This window comes from Tachypleus tridentatus, chromosome 3 (genome assembly GCF_004210375.1).
Source record: "Tachypleus tridentatus isolate NWPU-2018 chromosome 3, ASM421037v1, whole genome shotgun sequence".
Classification (NCBI taxonomy): Eukaryota; Metazoa; Arthropoda; class Merostomata; order Xiphosura; family Limulidae; genus Tachypleus; species Tachypleus tridentatus.
The window spans coordinates 92,258,141-92,284,537 of record NC_134827.1 but is presented as its reverse complement, the minus strand read 5'-3'; the positions used below and the strand labels follow the sequence as shown (position 1 = coordinate 92,284,537).

The following is a 26,397-nucleotide window of genomic DNA, read 5'->3' as shown; positions in this document are numbered from 1 at the left end:
TCCAGTTTTTGTATTTTTCCAGATGTATAATTTGTACTCATTGTTACTGCTACCGTCAATGTAACATACAAAGACAAAACTACCAATCCTGAACCACTTATATTTTTACGCTCTTTTAGAAGGTACCCTTTATTGCATTGTACTTCAAAATGAATTGCACATTCTTGTCGAACTCGTGAACAGTTCTGAGATGGAAATATGTTGTACCTTTTCTGTAACTTCCCTTCAGTTCTATTTCAGTGTTAAAACAAGGATTTTCTAGAACAAGGAAAAACCCCTGTATCACCAGAGTTTGTGTGCCTCCTCTCGTCTACCAACAATCCACACTTTACAAAAAGCGTGTTTTTCGTATTACTTTCTACAAATGAAAGCGACTACAGCTCCGAAACAATGTTTACTTTACCGACGTTTCGGTTACACTTTTTTCTGTGTGAAACGTTTTACAGCATTACAACTAGTACTAATTAGTCTCAGTAATTGGAACAAATAATTAATCAAAGACAAACATTAAAGATAATTTTGAATAGTTTTATATCGTTAATGCGTGGACACGTTTTATTATTGTTAGCAAAGAATACAAAGTAAAGATAAAATCCCGATATCTTTTTAAAATTAGGAAAAACAGAAATATATAATATTGGTAAATTAAATTGGTCTGTCTGTATTTGTAATTTATCGTTTTTGCGTTTTTATGAATGGATTTACTTTACATTTTCTCTACATTTATAGAAACATTTATTACTCCAAGGCTAAAATTATGAGAGAAATATAAAACTATGATTTTTGCTAAGAAAGAGTTTATTCTTCACACGGGAATTTTATAATTGTTTTATGTCATTTCTATCAGTTAAAGATGTTATGTGTTTTAGTTAAATGGTCCAAATTATCAGTCGCTACTAAACCTCATGATATTTTTAACCTTTGGAATCAGTGTCGAAGATTTATTTAAATTCGAATTTTTAAAACTCGATTCGTTTACTTGTAAAAATTACATCCAAACATCAATAAAACAATTCCAACACTTGTTTTAATATTTTAGACGTGTGTCAAACACTTCAAAAGCACAATATGCTAACTTACATTCACAACAAACCTGGTGCTAAAACCATTTTACACTTTCTTCGTTTCACTATCTTACCATGGTTACCCTCCCGCAGTTGGTAACGTTTTTAGCAACAAGACTAGCAAGACTAAAATTATAGAAGAACCTAAACCAATTCAGATCAGGTAGTCATATGTTTTGTATATTCAGTCATTGCATCTGTCGACAAAAACTAAGCCACCCCTGACAACTGAGCTGTAACTCAGAGTTAATAACGTTAACAAATCTGGTTTTGAAACGCACTGTGGACAGAACACAGATGGCTCATTGTGTAGTTTGGCGCTTGACAATAAACAAACAAAAGGAAAGACATCGCCAATAACCAATTAAGGATCTGCAAAAAACCTAAATTAATCGCACCTCTAATTGTTGAATTCATTAACCCATTCCTAAAGTCGTAAATAAATGTTGACTATCAACTTAATTATTTACCAAAGGAGAGAGAGAAACAAACACAAGTCAAATAGCCAACAACCAACCAGACATTTGTATTAATTCTGATGTTAAAAATATGGTATTACTGAAGTATAATGTGTGCTCTCCAATATATTATATAAGCTGGACATTTTGTGCGTAATAGAGTTAAAGAATAAAGGAGGTTAATTTATGACACACTGTAGAAGAGGCTACAGCAACAATACTTTTATAGATTGTCAAACAAACACGATCCATTCTTCTCTTGGAACGTTGATTTAACTGCCACAGATTTGTAAACAGATAATATTTAAGGAACTCTACTCGTTGAAATACAGAAACTCCCAGATTAACAAATATATTGGCTGACCAATATAATTTATTCATTCAGTTACTCGGTTATTGTGACTTTTTGTGAGATGAATTTGTTTTATGATGTAAAACTTTATCAAAGTTTATTCTCCTTACTTATGAAGTAACAATGGCAGCTTGTCAAGAAGTTTACAATAAAAAATTCCGTTTCAAATCATATTTTAATATTCTCTACTGTATGTCCCAGTTACTAAGACTAGTCAGTGCTAAATGTATTACAGTAAAAAGATGTACATTTGTTTTACTTTTAGAACGAGTTTTTATTCAGTACTCGCAAATTAACAAAAAAGTAATAAATATCCTATTACATACTTTCTTCCAACAACATATCCTAAAAATAACATACTTGTCTTTTATCAGTACAATGGTGAATTTATTAGTGTGTGTACACATAATATATCGTTATTTAACTCGCTCTTCATATTTCAGAGTGAATCTGATGTCAACATACAACTAACTGCTCTCATAGTATTATTAACTGAGTCTCTCTTATTCGTTATTACAAACTAATACTTCCGTCATTCAACTTCATAGTGTTGAAAGTATGTGACACTCCATGGACAGTTAATTCACTGGTGTGTCTTGTATTCGCTCACAATGTTGTAAACCTCATTGCTCAGAAAGAAAAAAAGTACAAAACCATTTAGGTTTTGAATTAGTTTTGCTAATATATATTAATTCAGCATAGCCTTGTGTGCGAAAATATGTAATCATTACTACCTTACTTGATGTTACTTTTCATGACCAACACCAGAATGCAGGAGGTAATGTAGTTCTTCCATACAGTCTGTTGGTTGTTCTCGTTTAATCCATCACCTCTATTATTGTCTTCTTCATTAACAGGGACGAAATTGAAGTTGCTTCTTGTTCTTTGTTGCCCAACATTTTCTGTACATCTAGTGCCTTGGTCAAGCTGTTCATCAGAGCTATGGCCTCAGCTGTCGATGTACCTCACAGTCCAGTGATGACGTTGTTTGAGTATTGGTCTGAGTAACCTACTATAGTAAACTTAGAACTGTGGCAGCTTTTTCCATTTGTTGATATACAAATACACACACCAGCATCAGTGGTCAGTGACCACTTTACATATTCCTGTGTATAGTTGGAAATATCTTCAGTTCTTAGGAAACAGTACGTTAAGTCTCTGGAGAGTATTCAATTATTCACATCATTCTATTTGCTGCTAGTTTTTATCGCTGGGTTATTTTTAGTTTTGTATTCTTACGTCATTTTCCTTACTTCCAGCTTTTATCACTGGAGGTTTATTTAGCCTTGTAGACGGTGTAAAAACATTCTTTAATTGAACATGCCTTCTGAGAATGTCATCTACTTTTCCATGCTGTCTTCCAAAACAGTGTTATCCAAATATAGTGATCAGTAAAGTCTCTTTCAAATTATTAATTAGTTTATTGATACATTACTTACATTTATGGTAAGCTCACCTCCATATAAATAGGGCTGGAAGTGCTTAATTAATTATCTTCAAGAGAAATTACTTTCTAGCTTACATATGGTATAACACTCTGTATACTGTCCATCAATACCATAATTCATGTTCCACAGTCATTAATGTTTGTATCCAAAGTCTGACCTCATATAAGTTAATAACAGTGCATTCAGCAACGTTTGCTTTGTTATCTGAAAACGTTCGTCACGAATGCACTCAAAGTAAGACTTCACTTTAGTTGCTGTCTATAAAAGTGTTGCTATTCCTCAAACATTTTTATGGTATTAATGATACGTTATCTTACCATCACCGTACAGTTTGGTGTAAACTGTTTTCTCTCTTTTCTTTCATGACATAGGAATATTAGAAAGTGTTACCTGTTTATACCAACTAAACTATATGAGAACAGTGATATCGACCAGGCAGTGTTGTAGTACGTATTACAAAAAATAATAAAGAAATAATTATACTTGATCGAATTAAATAAAACTTGTTACAAAAAAATAATTCAGTTGAGAAGTGTCTGCCTAATAGTATTTTGTTATTACTTACCACTTCAGTTTAGAGAAGAAATGAAAATTGTATTAAATGGTTTACTTGTTACAATATCATAAACCATTTCTTCTCTATCAAATATTCGCAGAAGAAACCAGCAGTCCATAGTTTCTCACACTTGACCTTTCACTTTACAAAAGGTACACTGCCTTAATAAAACTTTTACTGTTTGTGTGTGTAATCGGTTAAAGCGCGTCTTGAGCTCTTGAAGTATCAGTTGTTTTGTTTTTGAAACAACTTGAAAAGTTATAATTTGGATATTTTTTTTTTAAATATTCTACAGTAATAAGTCTCGAAAATATATGGTTTCTTCCTTAAAACAATAAAATACATAGTCTATATGATCAAGCTTAGAAGACATAATCAAAATGTGCTGGCAGCATGGTCTATCGCCATAAACAGATACGTTTCAAATTGCATATCATTCAGAATTCACAATTTGCATTTGACGCATTTAACATTTTAATATTGTAAAACGCCTGCGCACATCTATTAATATGGTCTTCAATACAAAAATTCAATATTATTATTTTTATTATTAATACTCTTGAAGTAGAAAAATTACACAGAATATTTTACAAAAAGTTTCATTTGCGTAACATTAAGTAAACAAATGCAGCTATTTAAAACCCACCTGAACAGTTTATGGTTTTAACTGATGTTCAGGTTACGCTTTAGGGTAAAAAACAAGTTGTATCAGAAAACATTTGGCATACGGTGTTAGCCAATTTCAATACTGAATTCTAAATTTAGGATATTTTAATGTGCCTGAAATTATCATAGTACAGAGAGACGCTAAATAAAGTATCTTTTAATTTAAATGTTTGGGATATAGTGAAAAACTTTATAAAACTTTCTTTTAAAAAGTACATTTTATACCACCCGTCAGTTTTATTTCATAAATTAAGTGATTTATACAAATTAATTCATACAAGAACATTACCAAACCCTTAAGTGTAAGAAAATATTAGATACTATACTAATACAAAAATACGTTTTACTGACACAAGTAGTTGAATGTCTCGACATTCAGGCTCTTTTATAACAAGATTTACTCAAACCCTCATTTAGAAAGAAAACTTCGTAAAAAGCAACTTAAATTTTTCAAACGTTTCTTTACTATTCCGTCCTTTGGGCGATGTTCCAAAGCTTCCAAATGAGGTTAAATTGAATAATTTCAGGTGTTGAGGTGGTCTGCGGCAGATCCTGACATAATTAGCCATGGCAGCATGGTGTGGAACAGAGTATTATTATATTTAAAGATGTAAAAACATTTTCTGTACAATTTGGTCAGTACTGGTGAACAACATGGCTTACAACATCCCAATACGATAAGGATTTCTATAATCATTCGATTACTATTTGATTAAGCCCAAACCTACTGAAACAGGGTTACATAATGGTATTACTTATACCTTTCTTTATGGATAGGATGACTCATTCATGTCCAAAGCATGTTTCCAGGTTATCATTGAACCCATACTTTTTGTATGAAGTGAAATGGGGTAACAACTCGTAACTATTGTCAATGAATTTCTATACGTAAGGCGCTGTATAATAGCCGATACTTTGTATTCATGTCTGTAATTAACTGAAGAAAATCCGAGAGCAACAACCACTCGGGGTGCTATATAATAGTGAATAGCTTATCTTCACGTTGATGATCAGCTGCAGGAGGTCCTACAGTAGAAAACACTCGAGGCACATTAAACATTTTAGCTTACAGTTGTGATCACTATTTGAAATCTGTGGTGATGGATTTATTGGAAAATAACAGTTTTCTTTAGTTTCAAAGTTCCCATGGAATAAAAAATGAATAACTTGGGCGTTTAGACGAATATTCCAAGTAAGTCATCCATTTCTTCAGCATACCACTCCAAATGTATTTGGAGTAGTAAACGGTCTAAATACCGATATCGCTCATATTGTTGTTTTATCCATTAATCATTCTTTTGTGAAGTTGTATTATTTTAATTTCCTTTTCTTGCCTCTATCTATTAATCTGTTTCAACTGGTGACGCTTGTTAACCCTAAGCAATAGTGAACCATGGGATGTTGGTTGTTATTCAGGAAGAGCTGGGAATCTACTAGCTGGGAATAAGCCCGTGGTGTTAATTCAAAACGTTTGTCAGTGTAATACATGCTTCTAGTTCTTCAACACAATTTGTATAATGGTCGGACGTAAACGTAAAGATCGACAGTTCAGTATTTGAATATTTTTATAATTACAGTACAAATATAGCTTGTACTGTATAGCTTTGGTACGCTTATTTGTGATCATATAGTCGGTTCACTGAACTATGGGTTCATGTATAGAAATGTTCTCGTAAGACTCTGTAACCATTATAAGTTGATTCACAAACGAAGACGATATGTACGTTCTTTCTGAAAAACATTTGACGGATGTGATGCATTTAAAACAAGTACCTGTCGCGTGTTTTAATTTTGATTTTTCAGTAGAACGTTAGTGTACGTAACCACTAACACCATTTTATGTTATAATATCCAGCAGGCGTCCTGTTTTTATCGAATTATTTGTATACACAGTTAAAACGATGTAGTTAGGATCAGTAGTCGATATATGAAGTGTTAATCGTGCTTTTAAATAGATGGATTAAAGGTGGAATCCATCTATCTCCGACCATCTCGAAATATTGTTACGTTTAATCCTCTCCGTCATTAAATAGATCAATTCTGTATAAACTTGTATTGTTCAAGAAATACAGTAATACATGTCACGTACTGACCAAGTACTTTTAACAGATTTATGTTGTGAAAAATGGGATTTTTTATGATTTTATGAACACAGTAGCCTTTCGAATTACCACTGCCATGAAAATTAAAATCGGCCGTCGATTTAATTTCAAAAATGCGTTCTGGATTTTTACAAGGCATTATATCTCACTGATTTTCAGTCTGAGTTTAAAATTACTAAATTTATTTACACTTGCGTTACCTCTATTTCTCTCTTTTTAGCAAATGTATTCCACTGTAAGCGAAAATAAGTTGTTTGTACGGCACGTCCTTCTTTAGGAAACAAGATATGTACGGTACGGGCCAGGTGGATGATACACTCGACTCAGAATATGAGGGTGCGGGTTCGAATCCCAGTCACACCAAACGTGCTTGCCCTTTCGGCCATGGGGGCGTTATAATGTGACGATCAATCACACTATTCGTTGGTAAGAGTAGCCTTAGAGTTGGCGGTGGGTGGTGATGACTAGCTGCCTTCCCTCTTGTCTTAACAGTGCAAAATTAGGAACGGCTAGCGTAGATAGCCCTCGTGTAGCTTTACACGAAATTCAAAACAAACCGAACTGTACGGTACGTTCTCTAGAAAACAAGATAGCATTTGACGTAGCTGAAGCTGTCTTTAACTTCTATTTATATCTATACTGACAAATAATCTCGTAAAGGTTATTTCTGGAGATGCGTGTTGAGAAACAGCTTATGGCTTCAACATATGCTACCAACATAACAAATGTTATTTCTGACCTAAAGAGCATTACCGCATTTATCTTTATTTCTTTAACGCTTTTCTTGAAGTTTTACGCAGACACTTTTATCTGTACCTGTTAATTTTGCTGCCTTTTTACAGCTTCCGTTACCTACTTTCGATATTTTTCTGGAATGTTTGCTCCTTCCTTTGAAGTTGAGATCTAAGTTGTTTGTTTTTTTTCGGTTTCCCAAAAAATAACTTTGTTTAAACTAAGTTTTGAAAATGACAAGTTGGAGATGTTGTGGGAGGTTTCTTGCTGGTTATTAACGTTGATGTATTTTTGGAAGAACCACTGCACGTGAGGCTTGCACGTGTTGCAATTAATGAATGATGTACTGGCACGTGGTCCTTCCTGTCACGGAAAGAAAAATAACAAACATTTATTCTTGTCTATATCAACACTTTTTTAACCACTTCAAATAATACAGTAAAGCAGTGGTTCCCAACCAGGGGTGCGAGATAACATTTGTTTTGGCCACCGTCACCTTTATTCTTAAATAAATAATTACTGTGAGGGGTGCGAGAACATATTAAATTTTTTTTAGGGGTGCGGGACATAAAAAAGGTTTGGAACCACTGGAGTAAAGCTAAAGTACGGTTTACAGTATTTCATTATATGTTTCTCTCTTCATTCAAATATTTCTGTAGAATTGGATAGCGCTTACAGCTATGATAACCAACATGTTCTGTGATAACAAAACCAAATTACACAACCAAGTAATTAGGGAAATAATGTGCTTTATTAGAAAAGATGCAAAGCTTATAAACGTGTTGATTTTTTACTAAAAACGAAAGATGGTTTAGTTTTATTGATTGCAGTTGTTTAGAAAGGTTCTAAGGGACATGTTTCGTTCTTCAAGTAGTTTTCTAAATGTCGTAAGTTTTAAACTACACGATGAGATATGTGCCCTGTGTACACCGAGGGGAAACGAATCCAGAACATTAGCGTTATAAGTTCGCAAATTAACCTCTGACCCCCTGGTAAACTTTTCTGTCTGATAATTTAAGAATTACTAAAGACTAGAATGTTTAGGAGTTTAAGGTAATGCTTGTTTTCATCATAATAAGTAAGCATGTAAGAGGTCCTACTTCAGCAAAATCTAATATAAAGTAATTTAAATATTTCTTTACTTCAGACTGTTTTAATATAGGAACGTTTTATCCATGTCATTTAGATATGTACGTTTTCCTGTCGTTTTTTCATTGTTATTTAGACATGTACGTTTTTTCAACGTTTATTTTCATTGTTATTTAGGCATGTACGTTTTTCAATGTTTTTCATTTGTTCTTTCATAATTTTAACTTATTACTTTTTGTGTTCAATTTATAATGCCTTTTGATCTTTAATTTGTCGATTTTTGGTTAATTCGTGGGAAAATTATAATCAGTTTTTACAACTTTGTTAGACTTCCACAGATATATATATCACTATTTCGATAACAGGTTCGTATATATTATTCACCATATCATATTACTTTAATAGCAAGTTCTGACTACCTTATCACTACTGAACAACAGGTTATATACATACATATATATCTGTGTGTGTGCTTTATCACTTCCATACTACTCAACGACGTATTCTGGACATATTTCATACTTCTTTAACAAAGTATTCAGAGCATACTTTTTAATCACTATATCACGCTACTTTAAGAACAGGCTCTGTATATATTCTTTCAACGTTTCATTGTACGTTCTGCATAAAATATTTATTACTATTCGTACTACTTTAACAACAGGTTATGTGTATATTTTTCATGACTGTTTCACTCATTTTTTAACAACAGGTTATGTGTATATTTTTCATGACTTTCACACTATTTTAACAACAGGTCATGTGTATATTTTTCATGACTGTTTCACACTTTTAACGACAGGTCGTGTGTATATTTTTCATGACTGTTTCACACTTTTAACAACAGGTCATGTGTATTTTTCATGACTGTTTCACACTCTTTTAACAACAGGTCATGTGTGTATTTTTTATGACTGTTTCACACTTTTAACAACAGGTCATGTGTGTATTTTTCATGACTGTTTCACACTCTTTTAACAACAGGTTATGTGTATATATTTCATGACTGTTTTACACACTTTTAACAACAGGTTATGTGTATATGTTTCATGACTGTTTTACACACTTTTAACAACAGGTTATGTGTATATGTTTCATGACTGTTTTACACACTTTTTAACAACAGGTCATGTGTATATGTTTCATGACTGTTTTACACACTTTTAACAACAGGTTATGTGTATATGTTTCGTGACTGTTTTACACACTTTTAACAACAGGTTATGTGTATATGTTTCGTGACTGTTTCACACTCTTTTAACAACAGGTCATGTGTATATTATTTCACACTCTTTTTAACAATAGGTTATGTGTCTGTTTTCATGACTGTTTCATATTTCCCTGTTGTTTTCTACATAGAACTTTTTCCCCTGTTCGTTACATTAGCTACAAGTCCGTGACACGTTATTCACTGTTTTTAGCTTTTAATCTAAACATTTGCATTCGTGATGTTTCCGTTACCTTTTGTTTCAGTATCATAACGCACGCCTATCATAAACAGCTCGAGTGTTTCTCAGGAAACGATAATTATTTCGTTCCCTCAGTGCTTAATTTCTGCCGAATCTCTCAGAATCTGAGATCCGTGACCTCTTTCAGACTTCGTTTTTTAAAGTGTAGAAACCGATAATTTTGAAGACTTCCTTAGTTTCATTATTCTTTGACTCGTATAGTAAATGACCGATTCCCCTTGTATTTTCATCTCATATAATAGCTTCAGATAACAATGTACTGTTATTTTCAAAAACTAAAGGTACACCTTTCCCCCTCACTAATACTTAAATATCCGTCAACATGGCTGTGGTAGTTTTTCTTCATTTTTTTGGAAACAGTGATTTGTTGTGTAAGAGACAGTCAGTCACCACAACCACCAACATAGCTGAGCAACCATGCGGGGTGATGAGAAGCTAGACGGAATAAAATCTTCTAAAATGTGTATAGTTTTACAAGATATACAAATAAGTTGAATAAATACTTCACGTTGTTTATTTTGGATATTTTAATTCCTTCTCCTTCGAGTAACCTGAACCGGACTTTTTAGTTATTATTGTTATGAAAAAAACAATCTATGCTTCACAAGTAAATCTCTATAACCCGAAGAAACGAAGTTGATTGGTTGTATATTTTCCAATGTGAGTTCTCAAACACCGAAAGTGGTATTAAGCAGGTTTTATGTATATGTTATAAACGTTATTATTTAATACATTCTAAATTTGTTATTAGAATTATTAAAGAGCATTGCATATCAGGCGCATAGAATAACTGCCCAGGTTAGAAGACTGAGAGCTCTGCAGAACGCCAAAAATCTGCGATCAGGAAGTTGCAGTCAGTGTTCAGAGGACCGAATGATTGTATTGTGTTGTTACCATGGGATCAGATTTTAAAAGTAAAAAAATATCACCAGTATCTGTTGTTTTATTTCAAATAGACGGTATAATTAGTATTACTGTTATTAAATAGAAAGCATCATGATTATCAATGTTTTTAACATAAAGGGTGTTATGAGTGTCAGTGTTTTTAAAGGGATGTACATCATCACTGCAGAAAGGACTTCTAGTAATGAAGATTCAGTAGAAATCTAATCACATTAATCAATGGATTAACTGTATTGAGAGAAGTGTGAGATCAAACTAACCGCTCGTTTCTTTATATTTCAAGATGCATTGTTTTTCTAACAGTTCAAACATAGGAATTTCAGATTTTGTATATCTATATGCATATATTTCACGTAATTGTTTGTGTTAAAATAAAATATGTAAAATAAATTCGACCGTAATATTCGTGAACCCAGTGAAAGTAAACAATTAGTTTTGTGATAATTACACTCAGTTTTTATGCTGTGAAATTCATGTATCATTTCCATTTCAGTTAGGCCTAATTCATACTTCACACGGAGTCTTCTTTATCGAACCATTGCTTTGGATTGGACGTCGAACAAAAACTGGAAAGCGTGTAACAACAACACATGTTATGAAAATGCTGCAAGCACCTACAATGAAGAAAAGATCTGTAATAAATTCTGGTTTCGAGGGTAAGTTTCTAAGAGTGTCAGGAAATATCGTAATTTTTAACACTGGAAAATAGAAATTAAGTTTTATGTACAAACCACTGGATTGATTTTAGCGCTGACACATTTAACTATCCCAGTGCTAAGAAAATAATTTTTTAGAGGCTTGTTTTAATAAAAAGAAATGTGGAAATCAATAATAGTTTATCTTATTTAAGGTTATTAATCTGTTCAAAATATCAAACTTTCTCGTTTATTCAGCCGTGGGTTAATCTAACAATTCGTTGGTACAAAGAGTAGCCCAAGAGTTGGCGGTGGGTGGTTATGACTAGTTGCCTTCCCTCTAGTCTTACACTGCTAAATTAAGGACGGCTAGTGCAGATAGCCCTTGAGTAGCTTTGCGTGAAATTCAAAAACAAACAAAAAAAAACAAGCCCTCGAGTTGCTTTGCGCAAAATTAAAAAACAAACATTTACAATACAACTGTGAAATTAACTTTATAAATCGCCTTTTAAGGCTGTTCACACACAGTCTAAAGAGATCTGTCTAATTATTTCTCTCACTTAACGCGCTTTCTAAACTTTCTCTCTGTATTTTCATATATTTATAGCTTGTGAGAGAGAAATTTAGAAATATCTAGCCCTCTAGTGGCAACAATATTATACACAACGAGAAAAATTAGAGCCTTCGAGAAAGATGACACCGACAATATTATAAAAACTTAGCTCAATTAAGCTATAATCACAACACTCTACTCGAAGAGAGTTATGTAACGAACTTTGTCATAACTATCGCTTTTAAAATAACAAACGTATAACACTTAAATATTAAATCATTAAATAAATCAAATAATAATTTAAACTGAACAGTCTTTCATATCCAACACGCATGTCTGTAACCAACTTAATATTAGTCTTTTCTTTGTTAACCATCCAGGCACAACATTTTGACGAAGTCATCTTTCCATATTTCTAACGACCTTACCAAGGTGGGAAATGCAGTTTCACGGGCTGTTAAAGAAATATCCCACCATGACTGGTATTATTAACAAAATGAATAAATGATAGTAGTGATTTACCAAATACACAATAGAGATGAGGCTGTTAAAAATCCACAGTGGTAATATTTTTATTTTGAGTTTATTGACTTATTAATGTTTGACGAATATTTCTATTCATTTATGACGTGTTTATTCTACTAAATAACGACACCTCGGTGTGGATTCCTGTACGTGTTGAGGGGGGACCTCCAAGGGAAGGTTCTGTTCTTTCAGTTTACTTCCTCTGGAATCTAAACATTCAACTACGTGTTTGGCACGCGTGATGACCCGTGAAGGTGAGGAGAGAATCCTGGTGGTTGAGGGGTCCAACCCTAACACATCACTTTGGCATTGATTTCCTGTAGACGGGTGACCTTGAAGTGCCTTCCTTGGGTCAATCGGCTGGTCCACTTTGGCTAGGATCAACTAAGTACCAGTGTTAGATGTTTTCAACAAGTGTTGTGGACATTGTATCTAATGCTGGGGCTTGGATATAGTGCTCATTAATCCTGATATTACTGTAGTGTTCTTGTTTGGCATTACAGGTCGTCCCGTTGTAGAGATCCATGATGGGTGGGGTCAATGAGCACTGAAATATATTTTTTTTTCATTATGGATCCTCCAAATAAAAACATAAATAAAAGAGTGAAAAGACAGTGGTAAACAACTACGTCTTGAAGATTCTAAGCAGCAATCTTCAACATCTGTACCTCATTTTCTAAGACTACATTCTCTTTCAGACAGACTTTTAGGGCAAATGTCTCCCTTTTTCATTCAAAAGGGACTCGGGGACTTTCTGGATCATCAAAGTCAGTAAAGAAGCTTTGATCTGTTGAGATATTGGTGGAAACACAGTGAACTCCTCTTGCATTCAAAGGCAATTGGAGATATATCTATTGAGGTTACACCTAATGCTATTTTGAATTCATCACGAGGAGTTATTGTTATTGCTCGTTGCGGTGGCAAGGACCATGATGCCTATGAGTGTAAAACGGACACTCATTGCGTCAATTGCAGTGGCTCTCACCCGTCCTATTTTCATTATTGCCTTAAATGGTTGGAAGAAAAAGAGGTGTAGGGTTTGAAAACGATTCAATACATTACTTATGAGGCTCAAAAGTTGCTGTCCACCACTTCATCTTAGACGTATGCAGCTGCACTTCGTTCCACTACTTCAGTAAGAGTTTAGACGGATCTCTCTGTGCCTCCAAAAGAATCGTTCTCAAACCAAACAAATGGAAAGCCTTTTGACCTCCATGGTTAAAAAAGTTGATGAATCAACTTCAACATCCATCTTTGTCCCTAACATAGATTCCAGCAAATCCCAAGATCCACTTTCTTTGGTTCCGGGTACAGACATTTCTTCGGATACATCTCCTTTTCCCACCCTAAGATGCAAAATGATCATTCATTCACGTACTCAGTCACTAGAATCCTTTTCCAACAGCAAAGACTTGCCCCATCGACCCAGAGCAGGATACATGGAGATCGATAGGCCTACCTCGAATAAAGACAGTAAAGAAAAACGACGTGGTAGTAAACAAAATTGAAAATGACCACCTTGATGCAGTGGAACTGTCGAGGTTTACATTTTAATCTGGATGACATCAAAACACTGATTGCCTCCTACCATCCTGTATGTCTTTTCTCACAGGAAACATTTCTGAAACCTACCGATACAACCACCTTTTGGCGGGTTTTTTTTGTACAGAAATGACAGGCTGTGTGATGGACAAGTGCATGAACGGGTAGCACTGTTGGTTGATCAGAATGTGCTTACCCTGTCTTTGCCATTCGACACACCCTTGGAGACCTTAGCCATCCGTGTTTCCTTGGGTGGTACCATTACTGTTTATTCTCTCTACCTGTCGCCTGGAGAGACCTGTTATCAATCAGACCTTGATGCTCTCATTGAACAGTTGCCGTCTTCCTTTTTAATCCTGAAGGACTTAAATGGGTATCATCCCCTCTGGGGAAATGCTGATATTGATAGGAGAGGTCGCTCTGTAGAGCATATGCTCTACAGACCAGAACCTTTCTCTTTTCAATACTAGTTCTTCTACTTATTTTCAGGCACCTAGTTAGTCCTTTACTGCTATTGATTTCTCAGTTTTCTCCCATTTTTCATGGAGGGTTGACAATAATCCACGAGGCGGTAACTAGTTTCCTATAATTTTGAGAGGCAGACCCTCTTTCACTGCTCTCACAGAACTTGATCCTGCCATCATCTGTAAGCCATCAATAGACGACTGTGTTGCAGCAGTAACTGACTGTATTATACAAACAGCTGCTTAATGTATTCCTAAAACCTCGACACGTTTTCCACGATATCCTCGTCCGTGGTGAAATCTTACCTGCCATATGGCACGGAAGGCTCAAAAACGGGCCTTGGATACTTTCCTCAGGTATCGCACACTCGACAGCCGCATCGCTTTCCAGCAGACTCATGCACATGCTTGGTGGGTAAGACGTCAAAGCCAGAAGGAATCTTGGATTAAGTTCACAACCAGCATCTATTCTACTCTCAGTTCTAAAGCCATATGGGACAAGATACGAAAGGTCAGTGGGCAGTATAATTCTGCCCCTCTCTCGATCTTGGTCTCTGATGGCCAGGGAGTAGCTGATACCCAAAGCATCGCAGATACTCTAGGTGAAAGCTTTTGCCAGGTATCTAGCACTTCTGCTTCATCCTCCACCTTCTTAGCCATCAAGACTCGTTCAGAACGATCACTTCTTTCCTTTCGAGCTGATTGTCTCTGTGACTGTAATCGTCCCTTTACACTGGTGGAACTCAAACTGGCCCTTCTTCGATCTGGCAGTACATCGGTTGGACCTGATGATTAACACTAGGAAATGCTGCGCCATCTATCTCCTGCTTATCTTGCTATTCTTCTGATTGTTTTTAACCAGACATGGCAGGAGAAAGTTTTTCCTGATGTCTGTCACCAGGCTATTGTCCTACCTTTTTCTAAGCCTGGGAAGGATTCCAAGATTCCTTCAAACTACTGTCCAATTGCTTTGATGAGCTGTCTCTGTAAGACTTTAGAAAGGATGGTTAATACTCATCTTGATTCGAGGAATCAAACAACCTCCTCTCGCCCACCCAGTGTGCGTTCCGACGACAGCACTCCACACTGGACCACCTGATTTGACTTGAAACGTCAATTAGAGAAGCCTTTCTCAAACGACATCATCTTGTATTAATATTCTTTGACATTCAGAAGGCTTATGAAACAACATGGAGGTACGGCATTTTGCGAGACCTCCATATATATCGATTACGTGGCTATTTACCCATTTTTCATTAAAAAATTTTAATGGACAAGAGATTCCAAGTACGTGTGGGTTAGACACTTTCCCATTCTTTTCTACAGGAACTTTGAGTCCCTTAGAGCTGTATTTTGAGTGTCACAGTTTTCAGTATAAAGATTAATGTCATTACTGAACAACTATTTGTCACTGTTGCAAACGGGCTCTATGTCGATGACTTTCACATTTCATGTGAGTCGCCGAACATGAGGTATATTGAGCAGCAGCTGCAGACTGCCCTCAATCGTTGACTGAAGTGGACAACAGCAAATGGTTTTAACTCCTCTCTTTCTAAAACCGTTTGCATGCACTTTTGCCACCAACGGGGGGTATTCACCCTGATCCTGAACTCCGTATCGGTAAAGTTGTGCTACCTGTGGTCCCTGAGACAAAGTTCTTGGGGCTTATCTTTGACCGTAAGCTGACCTTTATACCACACATCAAGCAGCTACAGGTCAAATGTACAAGAGCACTGAACATCCTCTGCGTCCTCTCTTTCAGCACTTGTGGAACAAATCGATGATCTGTGCTGAAGATGTATCGTGCTCTTATTCGATCGAAACTTGACTATTGATCACTGATCTATGGCTCTGCCAGAACCTCTGCCTTAAAGATGCTGGATCCCATTCATCATCAAGAATTTCGGCTTTGCATTGGAGTTTCTGCACTTCCCCAGTTCAGAGCTTATACACAGTTTCATAAACCTCCTATTCACCTCTGCTGTTTGCAACTGTCTTTACTGTATACTTCTAAACTTCATTCCTTACCAAAGCATTTCACCTGGGATTGCTTTCCTTCCTCGGTAAGCCATCCTTTTTCAAAACCAACGATCTGCCATTGCTCCTTTTGGCCTTCTTATCCAGACACAGTTGGATGAATTAGGTCTGTCCTTGGATAACATTGCTGTATCCACTGGTCAGCCCATCCCACCATGGCTAATTACAATCCCCAAATGTAACCTTTCTTAAGTCTTCTGAGAAAAGCAGACACTCACAATTGGAAATACTGTCTGTTTTTTGCTGAACATCTTTTGAACCATCCTTCCATTTCTATTTATACAGATGGTTCAAAATCAGGTGACTGTGTGGGCTCTGCCATAGTTGTTGTGGGTTGGTGGTTGCGCGCAGAATCCCCTCTGCAGTTTCTGTGTTCACTGCTGAACTGTATGCCATTTCTCTTGCCCTGGATCATATTGAAGCTAAGCAGTACTCCGACTGCACTATTTATACCGACTCGCTTAGGTCTCTACTGGCTCTAGAATCGCTTCATGTTAGTTCTTACCCTGTTCTCGCTGATATTCAAAACCAACTGGCCCATTTCTCTTTAACATCTAATTCTATCCAGTTTTTCTAGATACCGGGCCACGTTGGTATTTGCGGGAATGGGCTCGACGAAACCGCAGCTAATCTTTGCTCTGCACTGTCACCGCTGTGCTTGTTCCATACATGGAGTATGGTCCTGTATTCAAGGCTCATTTCTGTGCCAGGTGGTAGTCGATTTGAGTGAGCAACGTGAAAACAAGATTTTCCAAATAAAACCTCTATTGGACTTTGGCCGTCTTGTTTCCATAAGGATCGGAAAGAGGAAGTTTTCCTAATTACATTGGTCAGTTTTTTTTTTTTGACTCGTCGTTTTCTTTTATCTGGGACTGATGTGTCTGTGTAACACTCAGGTCACAATAAGCTACATTTTAATGTCTTGCCGTCGTATATGTGTGACGTTAGACAGTGTTATTGGCGATGGTGACACTGTCCGCCTTACAAATGTTTTTAGTTTTTTAAAGGCCATTAATCTTTTTAATGCTATTTAAGTTTTTAATTTATAAATTAGACATTTTTTAATAATATTCCCTTTTAAGAATCAGTCTATCTAGTTCGATTTGAAATTAGAAAATGGCCGTAACGTTAATAACTCGAAACCAGGATTGGAAAGGCGAACTTTAGGTGACTTGTGTTGATTTTTGAACTTGCCTGTCAAGTATTCCTGGCTAGTTATGATAATACCAATTATGCTACAAAAAGTCCTTTACAACTTGTATTACTGTAGTGTTTCTCTTATGACTGTAGACTACATATAAAAATTGGATTTAATGCTATTTGTTTTTAATTCAAATATTATACTTTGTTTTGTTTTACCTTAATTTCCTTTTATGAATTTTGATGATTTTATTTTAATGGTAACTTTTTACTGGATGTTTGGCACAAATAGTCTTGTTGCTTTGTGCCATAAAACACAAACCAACCAGTTTATTCTATTAAATGGCCAAGTATCTTTAATTTAATTAAAATCGTTTGTTCCAAGTATTGTATGCCAGAATATTATTATAGTTTTATCACATGTGGTTTAAGTTGTCTAGAGAACCTGTGATGTTCCCTGCTATATACAGTTTACAATTGTTTTGTAGTTTTATTAGTTCACCAGATCAGTTCGACAACCCTGAAATCAATGGGATCTGTCATCGGTTTTTCTAAACTCATTTTGTAAACTAATTATGCAAGAACCTTAGTGATTCATGGAATAGGATCTATATACAGTAAATACCATTAGTACTGTAGTTAATGTCTCATTACTATTTTTAACGTAGAAAAAATGTCATACAATTCTATTTTATACATCGAATTTTGTAATAGGCTAAAACACGAAATTACTCAATTGGTAGTTAACGCTAAAAGCACATGTTGGTGAGATAAAGAATATTATCAAGTTAAAGAGAAAGTAAAACAGTTTAAGTTAATAGACAAAACGTTAATGAGGATGGCTGTAAAATCCTACGCTGTGTGATGTCCTCTCCAAGCCAAGACGTGCTAATCGCACGGCACCCTTCGCTCTGTACTTCAGGAGTATTTATATCGTGTAATGATGTTTTAGAAACAGCCGAACTTTTTGGGGAAAGGGTAGAACTTAATTTAACTTTCTTTATAGGGCTAAGAAAGTGTACGCACTGCTCTTCACAGGAACATGTAGCTTCAGTGGCTTAATTTAGGTCACTTATTGAAGTGGCTTCTCAAGAGTCATTACTCGCCAACCCTAAATGAGTCACAGTTCGATTTATCCCAGAAAATGTTGACACCAATGTTATTGGTGTTTTAAACATTATCATCGCTAGAGGGCTGCAGTAGGTGCTTATGTTAGAGGCTGCTGGAGAGAGGGTGTGCGAGAACGTCTTGTCTTTAAGATATTCAAAAATCAGAAATATGCTGTGTTTAACAATTCAAGATGTTTGAGAGTACGAATAAAAAAGATTGTGAACTTTATCATGATTAGATGCCACGAGAAAACATAATGTCGAAATTAAGCTATGGCAGATTCATATGTTAATAATACAGGATTGTATAGTTCATTATAACTATGGTTTCGTAAGTTAATAAGTGATCTCCTAAGGTTGTTCTTAAATACTGAGTTGTGTCAGTTAATCAGTAATACAAAAGCTGGAAACATACTGTGTACGCATTTCTCAGATTGGCAGGCACAAATTTGATTTTAATTTATATAATATCGAGTTTAAGGAAATTAGTTAAATACTTACCAGCAACTGTAAATGCTAGTATAACTACTACAAGTGTAATAACCACAACAAGAAACCATAGATCAGTTGTATGTTAGTTGTCACTTTCATTTTTGCACATGAATATTCATACACTCTAAGGCGCATGCTTTTGTTATACATTTGTCTACAAATGTTTGAATTAAATTACTGTGGATATTAGACATTGCTCAGTTATTACGTTGTAAGCATTCTTATGACATAAACCTAGTATTTTTGTATTGTTATATTAATGAAAGTATACTCGTTAGGCTGCCAATTTCATCCGTGTTTTAAGTAGGTAATAACATTGCTGTAAATCACGTATTTCTTAGATATTTGTTTCGAGAATAAGAATAAAAAATGACTAAGTTTTTTTTTTGTTATAAATAAAATTCATGCTAATAATCAGTTGTACTTAGAAAAGCGGATTGGCAAAGTAGACCATCAAAAGCAACAACCAAGAATTTATCATTCTTTAAAAATATTAAAATAAAACGTTAATAATACACGCGATTTTTAATAATAAAAATATCTGACTAAAACTGAATATCTCTAAAGAAGGTATTTACATTATACCGAGTAAAAGCATGAAGTCGAAAATACTTGAAGAGGTTAATATTTATATTCAGAATCCTCCTGATAATAAACGTAACAACAAGCGTGCCTTCTCACAGCTCTATCATTTGTCTCTCGTAAAACTTGAGAAACTGATATGCAGTAAAAACAGTGAAAGCCGTTTAACAGACTATTTTGTGTGCCACTGACACCAACAAAAAGATAATTTTATGGGCAGAACTTTTGGAAGCAGTTTTACAGATAAGTGTTTTAGGTGTCACTTTACTGACAGTATGTTTAAAGCCCGTTTTTGGACGACTGCCACTTAAGAAGCGACATTTTTCATTGAGAGTCGGGAAAACGTAAGATTCAGTTACATACACCTACAGTTGTAACGAATATGTAAAAATACATATTGTACTGGTTATCTAGAAATTAAGCATAGCACAACTTTAAGGCTACTATACTATTTTTTATGAGTGTTTTTCAAATATACAAATGTTTATTTTATAGCCAGATTGACGCTCTTGTTCAATTGCAACATGTTTCAAGTTAATTTATCTTGCAGTTACACCCAGTAGGTTCAAACCTGGGGGACGATTTGGCGTGAATGAGAGTTATCTTTATTTTATGGGATAAAAACTTCACAAAAGGTTAGTCATGACATGAGGGAGGTCTCTAATAGGCTTTTGGAGGCATTGAACCGAGATCTTGTACCAGAGCTTATACCCTCCCCATAGATTCCCGAGGGCGTCATTTTTTAAACTTTGTTTTTTCTTCAGCTCACAGGGACATAACACGTTTTCATGTGCAACTGGTAAATGCCCTAACTTTTTGGGAGTTACAAAACCCCATTGTGGTAACTATAGAAATAACTGGGAATAATGGAGGAGGTTTTTCGTACGTTGGGACTTATGTGAATCACGAGAGGGCCTTTCAACCATGCAGCAGGGCGTGAGCATTTCATACTAGTTGGTTGTATCTTGTGGAAGATACTTATTATAAACTACATTCTTCTGTAAAGTAGCTTTAGATTTCATTTCGGCAACTAACTTGCTGCCTTTTGCCCTCCAACATAACTTAGTGGTTTAACCCTTTAACCATTACGGGTAAGGTACTTTTGAAACTACTCATACAATCGCAATTCACAAACTGTTTAGGACGCCGCCTTCAACTTCAGGCATTCGACCTAAGGTTTCATAGTGTTTTATACAGACATAATAAACAGTAATGGGACGTAACTGCATATATATATATATATATATATATATTAATTAAATAGTATGAAACTAGGCGGTGGTAGAAGGACGAGTGACCTTAAGTAATGTATATTAAATGACGTATTTTAACTACAGCTTATCATAATATTGTTTTAGTTATCATAAAAACAGTTAAATAATGTTTTAATATTCTATTCAACATATCACAATTTTATCAGAAAATTTCGTAAAAACAAAATTATTCATGCTTTACCCTTGTCTCACAGCAGTGGTTTAGTGGTAAGCAGCCCGGCATGGCTAGGTGGTTAGAGTGCTCGACTCTTAATCTGGGGGTTGCGGGCTCGAATGCCCGTCACACCAAACATGCTCGTCCTTTCAGCCGTGGTGACGTTACAGTATTACGGTCAATCTTACTATTTGTTGGTAAGAGTGGCCTAAGAGTTGGCAATGGGTGGTGGTGACTAGCTGCTTTACCTCTAGTCTAACACTGCTAAATTAGGGACGGCCAGCGCAGATTGCCCTCGTGTAACTTTACGTGAAATTCAAAAACAAACGGTGGTAAGCTTAAAGGTTTATAACGCAGGAATTCAAAGTTCGATCTCTTCAGTAGGGATAGCGCATGTACCCCATTATGCAACTTTGTGCCCAGTATCTGACTAGCAAACTATAATCTATAAGTGTTTCATAATTTTATCTAAATACCGTGACCAATACGGCGGTCTTTACATTTGAAGTTTTGATTTACGAGACATCAACATCTCATTCTGTTCCACTGTATAAATAAGTCGCAACAAATTTTATTTGTATTAAATAACATTTAAGAGTTGCTCGAGTTAGTTAAAATTTTAACTTGTAGCTCGTGTGTGTGTGTGCGTGGTTAATCACAAAGCTACACCATGAGCTATCTGTGCTCTGTCCACTAAACGTATCTAAATCCTGTTCCTAGTGTTGAAATGTCCGAAATATACTGTTAGGCCTCTGGGGGGCTGTAGCTCTCATTATTTCTTGTTAGCGCAAATTGCCCTCATGTAGCATTGCGCGCAGTTCAAAAAGGTTTTGGTTTGTTTTGGAATTTCGCACAAAGCTACTCGAGGGCTATCTGTGCTAGCCGTCCCTAATTTAGCAGTGTAAGACTAGAGGGAAGGCAGCTAGTCATCACCACCCACCGCCAACTCTTGGGCTACTCTTTTACCAACGAATAGTGGGATTGACCATAACATTATAACGCCCCCACGGCTGGGAGGGCGAGCATGTGTGGCGCGAGTCGGGCGCGAACCCGCGACCCTCGGATTACGAGTCGCACGCCTTACGCGCTTGGCCATGCGAGGCCAGTTCAAAAAGAAAGAAAAAAAACAATTATTCCTTGTTACGTATTATCGTTTATCTCGGACGAGTCTCTGATTTAATGTATTACGTAAGTTACACACTATTTCAAATAACCGGAAATTTTAATTTATAAGTTAATAATATTTGTCAATAAGATTGATACACACAATTTTCTTTCTTAACACAAATATGTTTTAATATGCAAACAACAATATGATTTATAATAACGGTTATTAGAAATATTGATTTTTATACAAGAGTTTTACAGACTTATTGACAATAAAGATTCTTATATCCGGTATAGAACTAAATATTTTTTCTACAGTCCAGGTCCATGACGAGCGTATTAATTCTCAGTTGATATTGTCATACCTTGCTTAAGCAAGCTAGCTTAGTTGGCCTCACACCGCTGACTTTGTACCAAGGAAGAAATCCAATGTTTTTGTGGAAATATTAACGTCCGAAGATAGTTCACTGAAGTTGAACGGTTTATAACGTTCGAAATCCACAAACGTTCCTGGTCAAATATCTGTAGTTTTCCGATTAATAAGCGTGAATCACAATTATAGCTTCCGAGGCTTATAGTACACTGACTGTAGCTGACCAGTAATATTCTATTACTGTCTCTCAGTGCCTCAGTTTATATACTTTGAGGTAAGGTTTAAAAACGTTCAGTTGGCAGCAATAACGGCAATCACTAGCGTTTTGTATACATCGTACATTGTTGATCCCTATGCTTGAAAATCATCTACAAACTTAGGAGAAAAGGAAGGATTTTCGCCATGTGTAATATGCATTTGTAAACGTATATTAAACTGAAGTAAACAAAAATATGATATTAAATTTGTTACAGCCTGTACATGCTAGAATTTTACAGATTATTCTGACATACTGTAGCATGTTCTAAAATATACTCTTCAACACAAGAAACGCAAAAGGGATATTTTTTTTATTTTAAAGAGAAATATATGTAATAACGTTACAAGCTCAGAGTATGTGATGTTACACGTGTTAAGGCACTGATTGTCAGACCAAAATGACAATAAAAGTTGTGCACTTTGAAAACGGAGGAAAACATCGAATTTTTCGCCAAAACGCATTCGTGTCCAATAAATTTGTTTGAGAGATCTGCATGTTCTTCAAGTGCAACATCTGCAAAATCTCTATAAAAGTGACGGGTTCTCGGTTTCCATAGGTCAGTGTTAAGCCACCAACACGCAATACAGTTACACCAAGACTGACTGAAGCACAACGCAACGCCATTGGTCGCTTGGAAGCAGGCGAATCTCGATCAGATGTTGCCAGAACTGTGAATATCCACCCAAGCACCATCACAAGGCTATGGAATCGTCACCAACAACATGGATCAACTCGTGACCGTCCACGATCTGGCAGACCTCGTGTGACCACGCCCGCACAAGATCGCTACATCCGGTTACGACACCTTCGGGATAGGACCACCACTGCGACGTCTACTGCCTCAACCATACCAAGGCTGCGTAGGATTTCCGATCAGACCGTACGCAACCGTCTACGAGATACAGGAATCCGACCTCGACGTCCAGTCAGAGGCGTCATCCTCACCCAGCAACATCGTCAAGCACGGCTGCAGTGGACTCAGGCACATCGGGTATGGCCTCATCGACGATGGAGGCATGATTGGTTCAGTGATGAATCACGTTTTATGCTTCGTAGGCAGGATGGAAGGACTCGTGTTTACCGTCGCCGAGGTGAACGTTTTGCAGCATACTGTGTGCAGGAAGTTGACAGATTTGGTGGTGGCAGCGTCATGATGTGGGCTGCCATCGCCTACAATGCTAGAACAAACCTTTTGCACATTCGAGGGAATCTTACGGCTCAACGATACGTCGACGAGATTCTTAGGCCCCATGTGCAACCCATCATGGTGAACGTCAACGACGTTTTCCAACATGACAACGCCCGTCCTCACCCAGCCCGACTCACCACTGTCTTCTTGAGACACTACAACATCAAAGTTCTTCCCTGGCCCTCCAGATCACCAGATTTATACCCCATCGAATATCTTTGGGACGAGTTGGACCGACGTCTGCGACGGCGACAACCTCAACCGCAGACTCTACCTCAGCTTGCAGCAGCTTTGCAGGCTGAGTGGACAGCCATTCCACAGGATGTGATTCGTCATCTCATCGCTTCCATGGGCAGGAGATGCCAAGCAGTTATTGATGCTCACTGGGGGCATACTCGTTATTGACGTTGAGTGACGTTAAACTTCAACTAGTGAGCGTGGACTTCGCCTTTGCAGACTTTGCACATTCACTGCTGAACACCCAAAGTTTCACACATGTCATACAGAACTACCCGGAATAAACGTGTTAACAATTTGTCTCGAATTTTGCCTTTTGCGTTTCTTTTTTTGAAGTGTATAGTTCAGAGTATTCCACACTAATCGGAATGTTCGAAAACATTGTATACATACATATCTGTAATCCATGCTGTCACATTTTACTTTTGGAATATTCTGTATGGCATAACAGTAGTTTCTAAAATAAGTAGATCATCTACTACTTCGAATCCCCGCCGCACCCAAACATGCTTGCCCTTTCAGACGTGGGAGCATTATAATGTTATGGTCAATCCCACAATTCGTTGATAAAACAGTAGCCTAAGAGTTGGCGGTAGGTAGTGGTGACTAGTTACCTTACCTCTATTCTTACACTGCTAAATTAGGGACGACTAGTCCAGATAGCCCTCGGGTAGCGAACTTCATAAAACAAACAAACTTCTTTTGTTTCTCAATGTCATTGAACATATGGAATGTCCTTGTATAGGAATCTTTAAATTTCTGATCTGAACACAACTTTAAAACCTGGGTTTATGTATATTTTACTGTAGAAAAGCTGTTATGTACTCTTTACTATTTCTATTACTTTTCATGACATCATACTATATACGAAATGCTAAACAAAGTTAAAATGTAATCTGGTATATAGTACGTAACACCGCAGTTTTATATTGGCTATGGTTATCATCTCAGTTGTTGATTTACATATTCCAGTTTTGTTTTACTAATGAAGAACGTATTCTATTTTCATTATCAATAACGACATCAATATAAAGTCTGTATTGTCCCTGCTCTTGTCAACCGTCTTGCAAGTAACATATCAGCATTAAATGGCTCAAGGAAGTACATTGTGCATTATACAGTGTATATATCTGTGAGTGATAAAACTCTGGAAAAGTTCAAAGCACGAGGTTAAAGAAGAATCCATAGAACACTTTTTTAGGCTTCCTTGGAAGCGCTGCTAATCAACGTCTTAGTGTATGTCGCTTTTGAATTTTGCGCAAAACTACACGAGAACTATGTGCACTAGCAGTCCCTAATTTAGTAGTGTTAAGAATAGAGGGAAGGCAGCTAGCCATCACCACCCACCGCCAACTCTTGAGCTACTCTTTTACCAACGAATAGTAGGATTGACATTATAACTCCCCCACGCTGAAAGGAGGAGCATGTTTGGTGCGATGGGGATTCGAACCCGCGACCATGCCGGGCCTCAACGCCTTAGACCCGTATTTGGTCTTCTCGAAAGCGGCGCTAATCAACACTTTTAACACGTTTCGTGAATATAAAGAATGGATATTTTACTGACTAAAGAACAGAGTAGGATTCGCCGCATTTCATCCAGTATTCATTATTGAATAACAATTTTTATCCGGTGCAATGTTTCCAGGACGTTAATTCGGTCAGCACTGATCAACATAAGAACTTGTGTTCCACGAGTGCTGGCTTAGCGAAATATTCATAATGAAACTTATTCGATACTTATGTTGAATGAGAATAATACCAAATCTTCTGATATTAATATGATCTAATTCAGTGTATGTTATTTGTTTGGTCTAAGAAGAATTTGACTTTAAAATGTTATATTTAAAAGTATTTGAAGTATTTTATCTCATATTTTAATTATATTT

General features: G+C 36.2%; 1 protein-coding gene across 3 annotated transcripts in view; it reads left to right on the top strand.

Annotated features, from left to right (window-relative positions):
* The window catches only part of LOC143247473 (A disintegrin and metalloproteinase with thrombospondin motifs 9-like), a 216,168-nt gene that overhangs the window by 32,807 nt on the left and 156,964 nt on the right, over nucleotides 1-26,397 (top strand). For all 3 annotated transcript variants that reach the window (XR_013026563.1, XM_076495683.1, XM_076495682.1), the window contains exon 3: nucleotides 11,333-11,495. Coding sequence is in view for 2 of the 3 variants with exons in the window: in XM_076495683.1 (XP_076351798.1) it covers nucleotides 11,333-11,495 (163 nt within the window). In the remaining variant the exon portion in view is untranslated. The remainder of the gene's footprint in view (nucleotides 1-11,332; nucleotides 11,496-26,397) is intronic.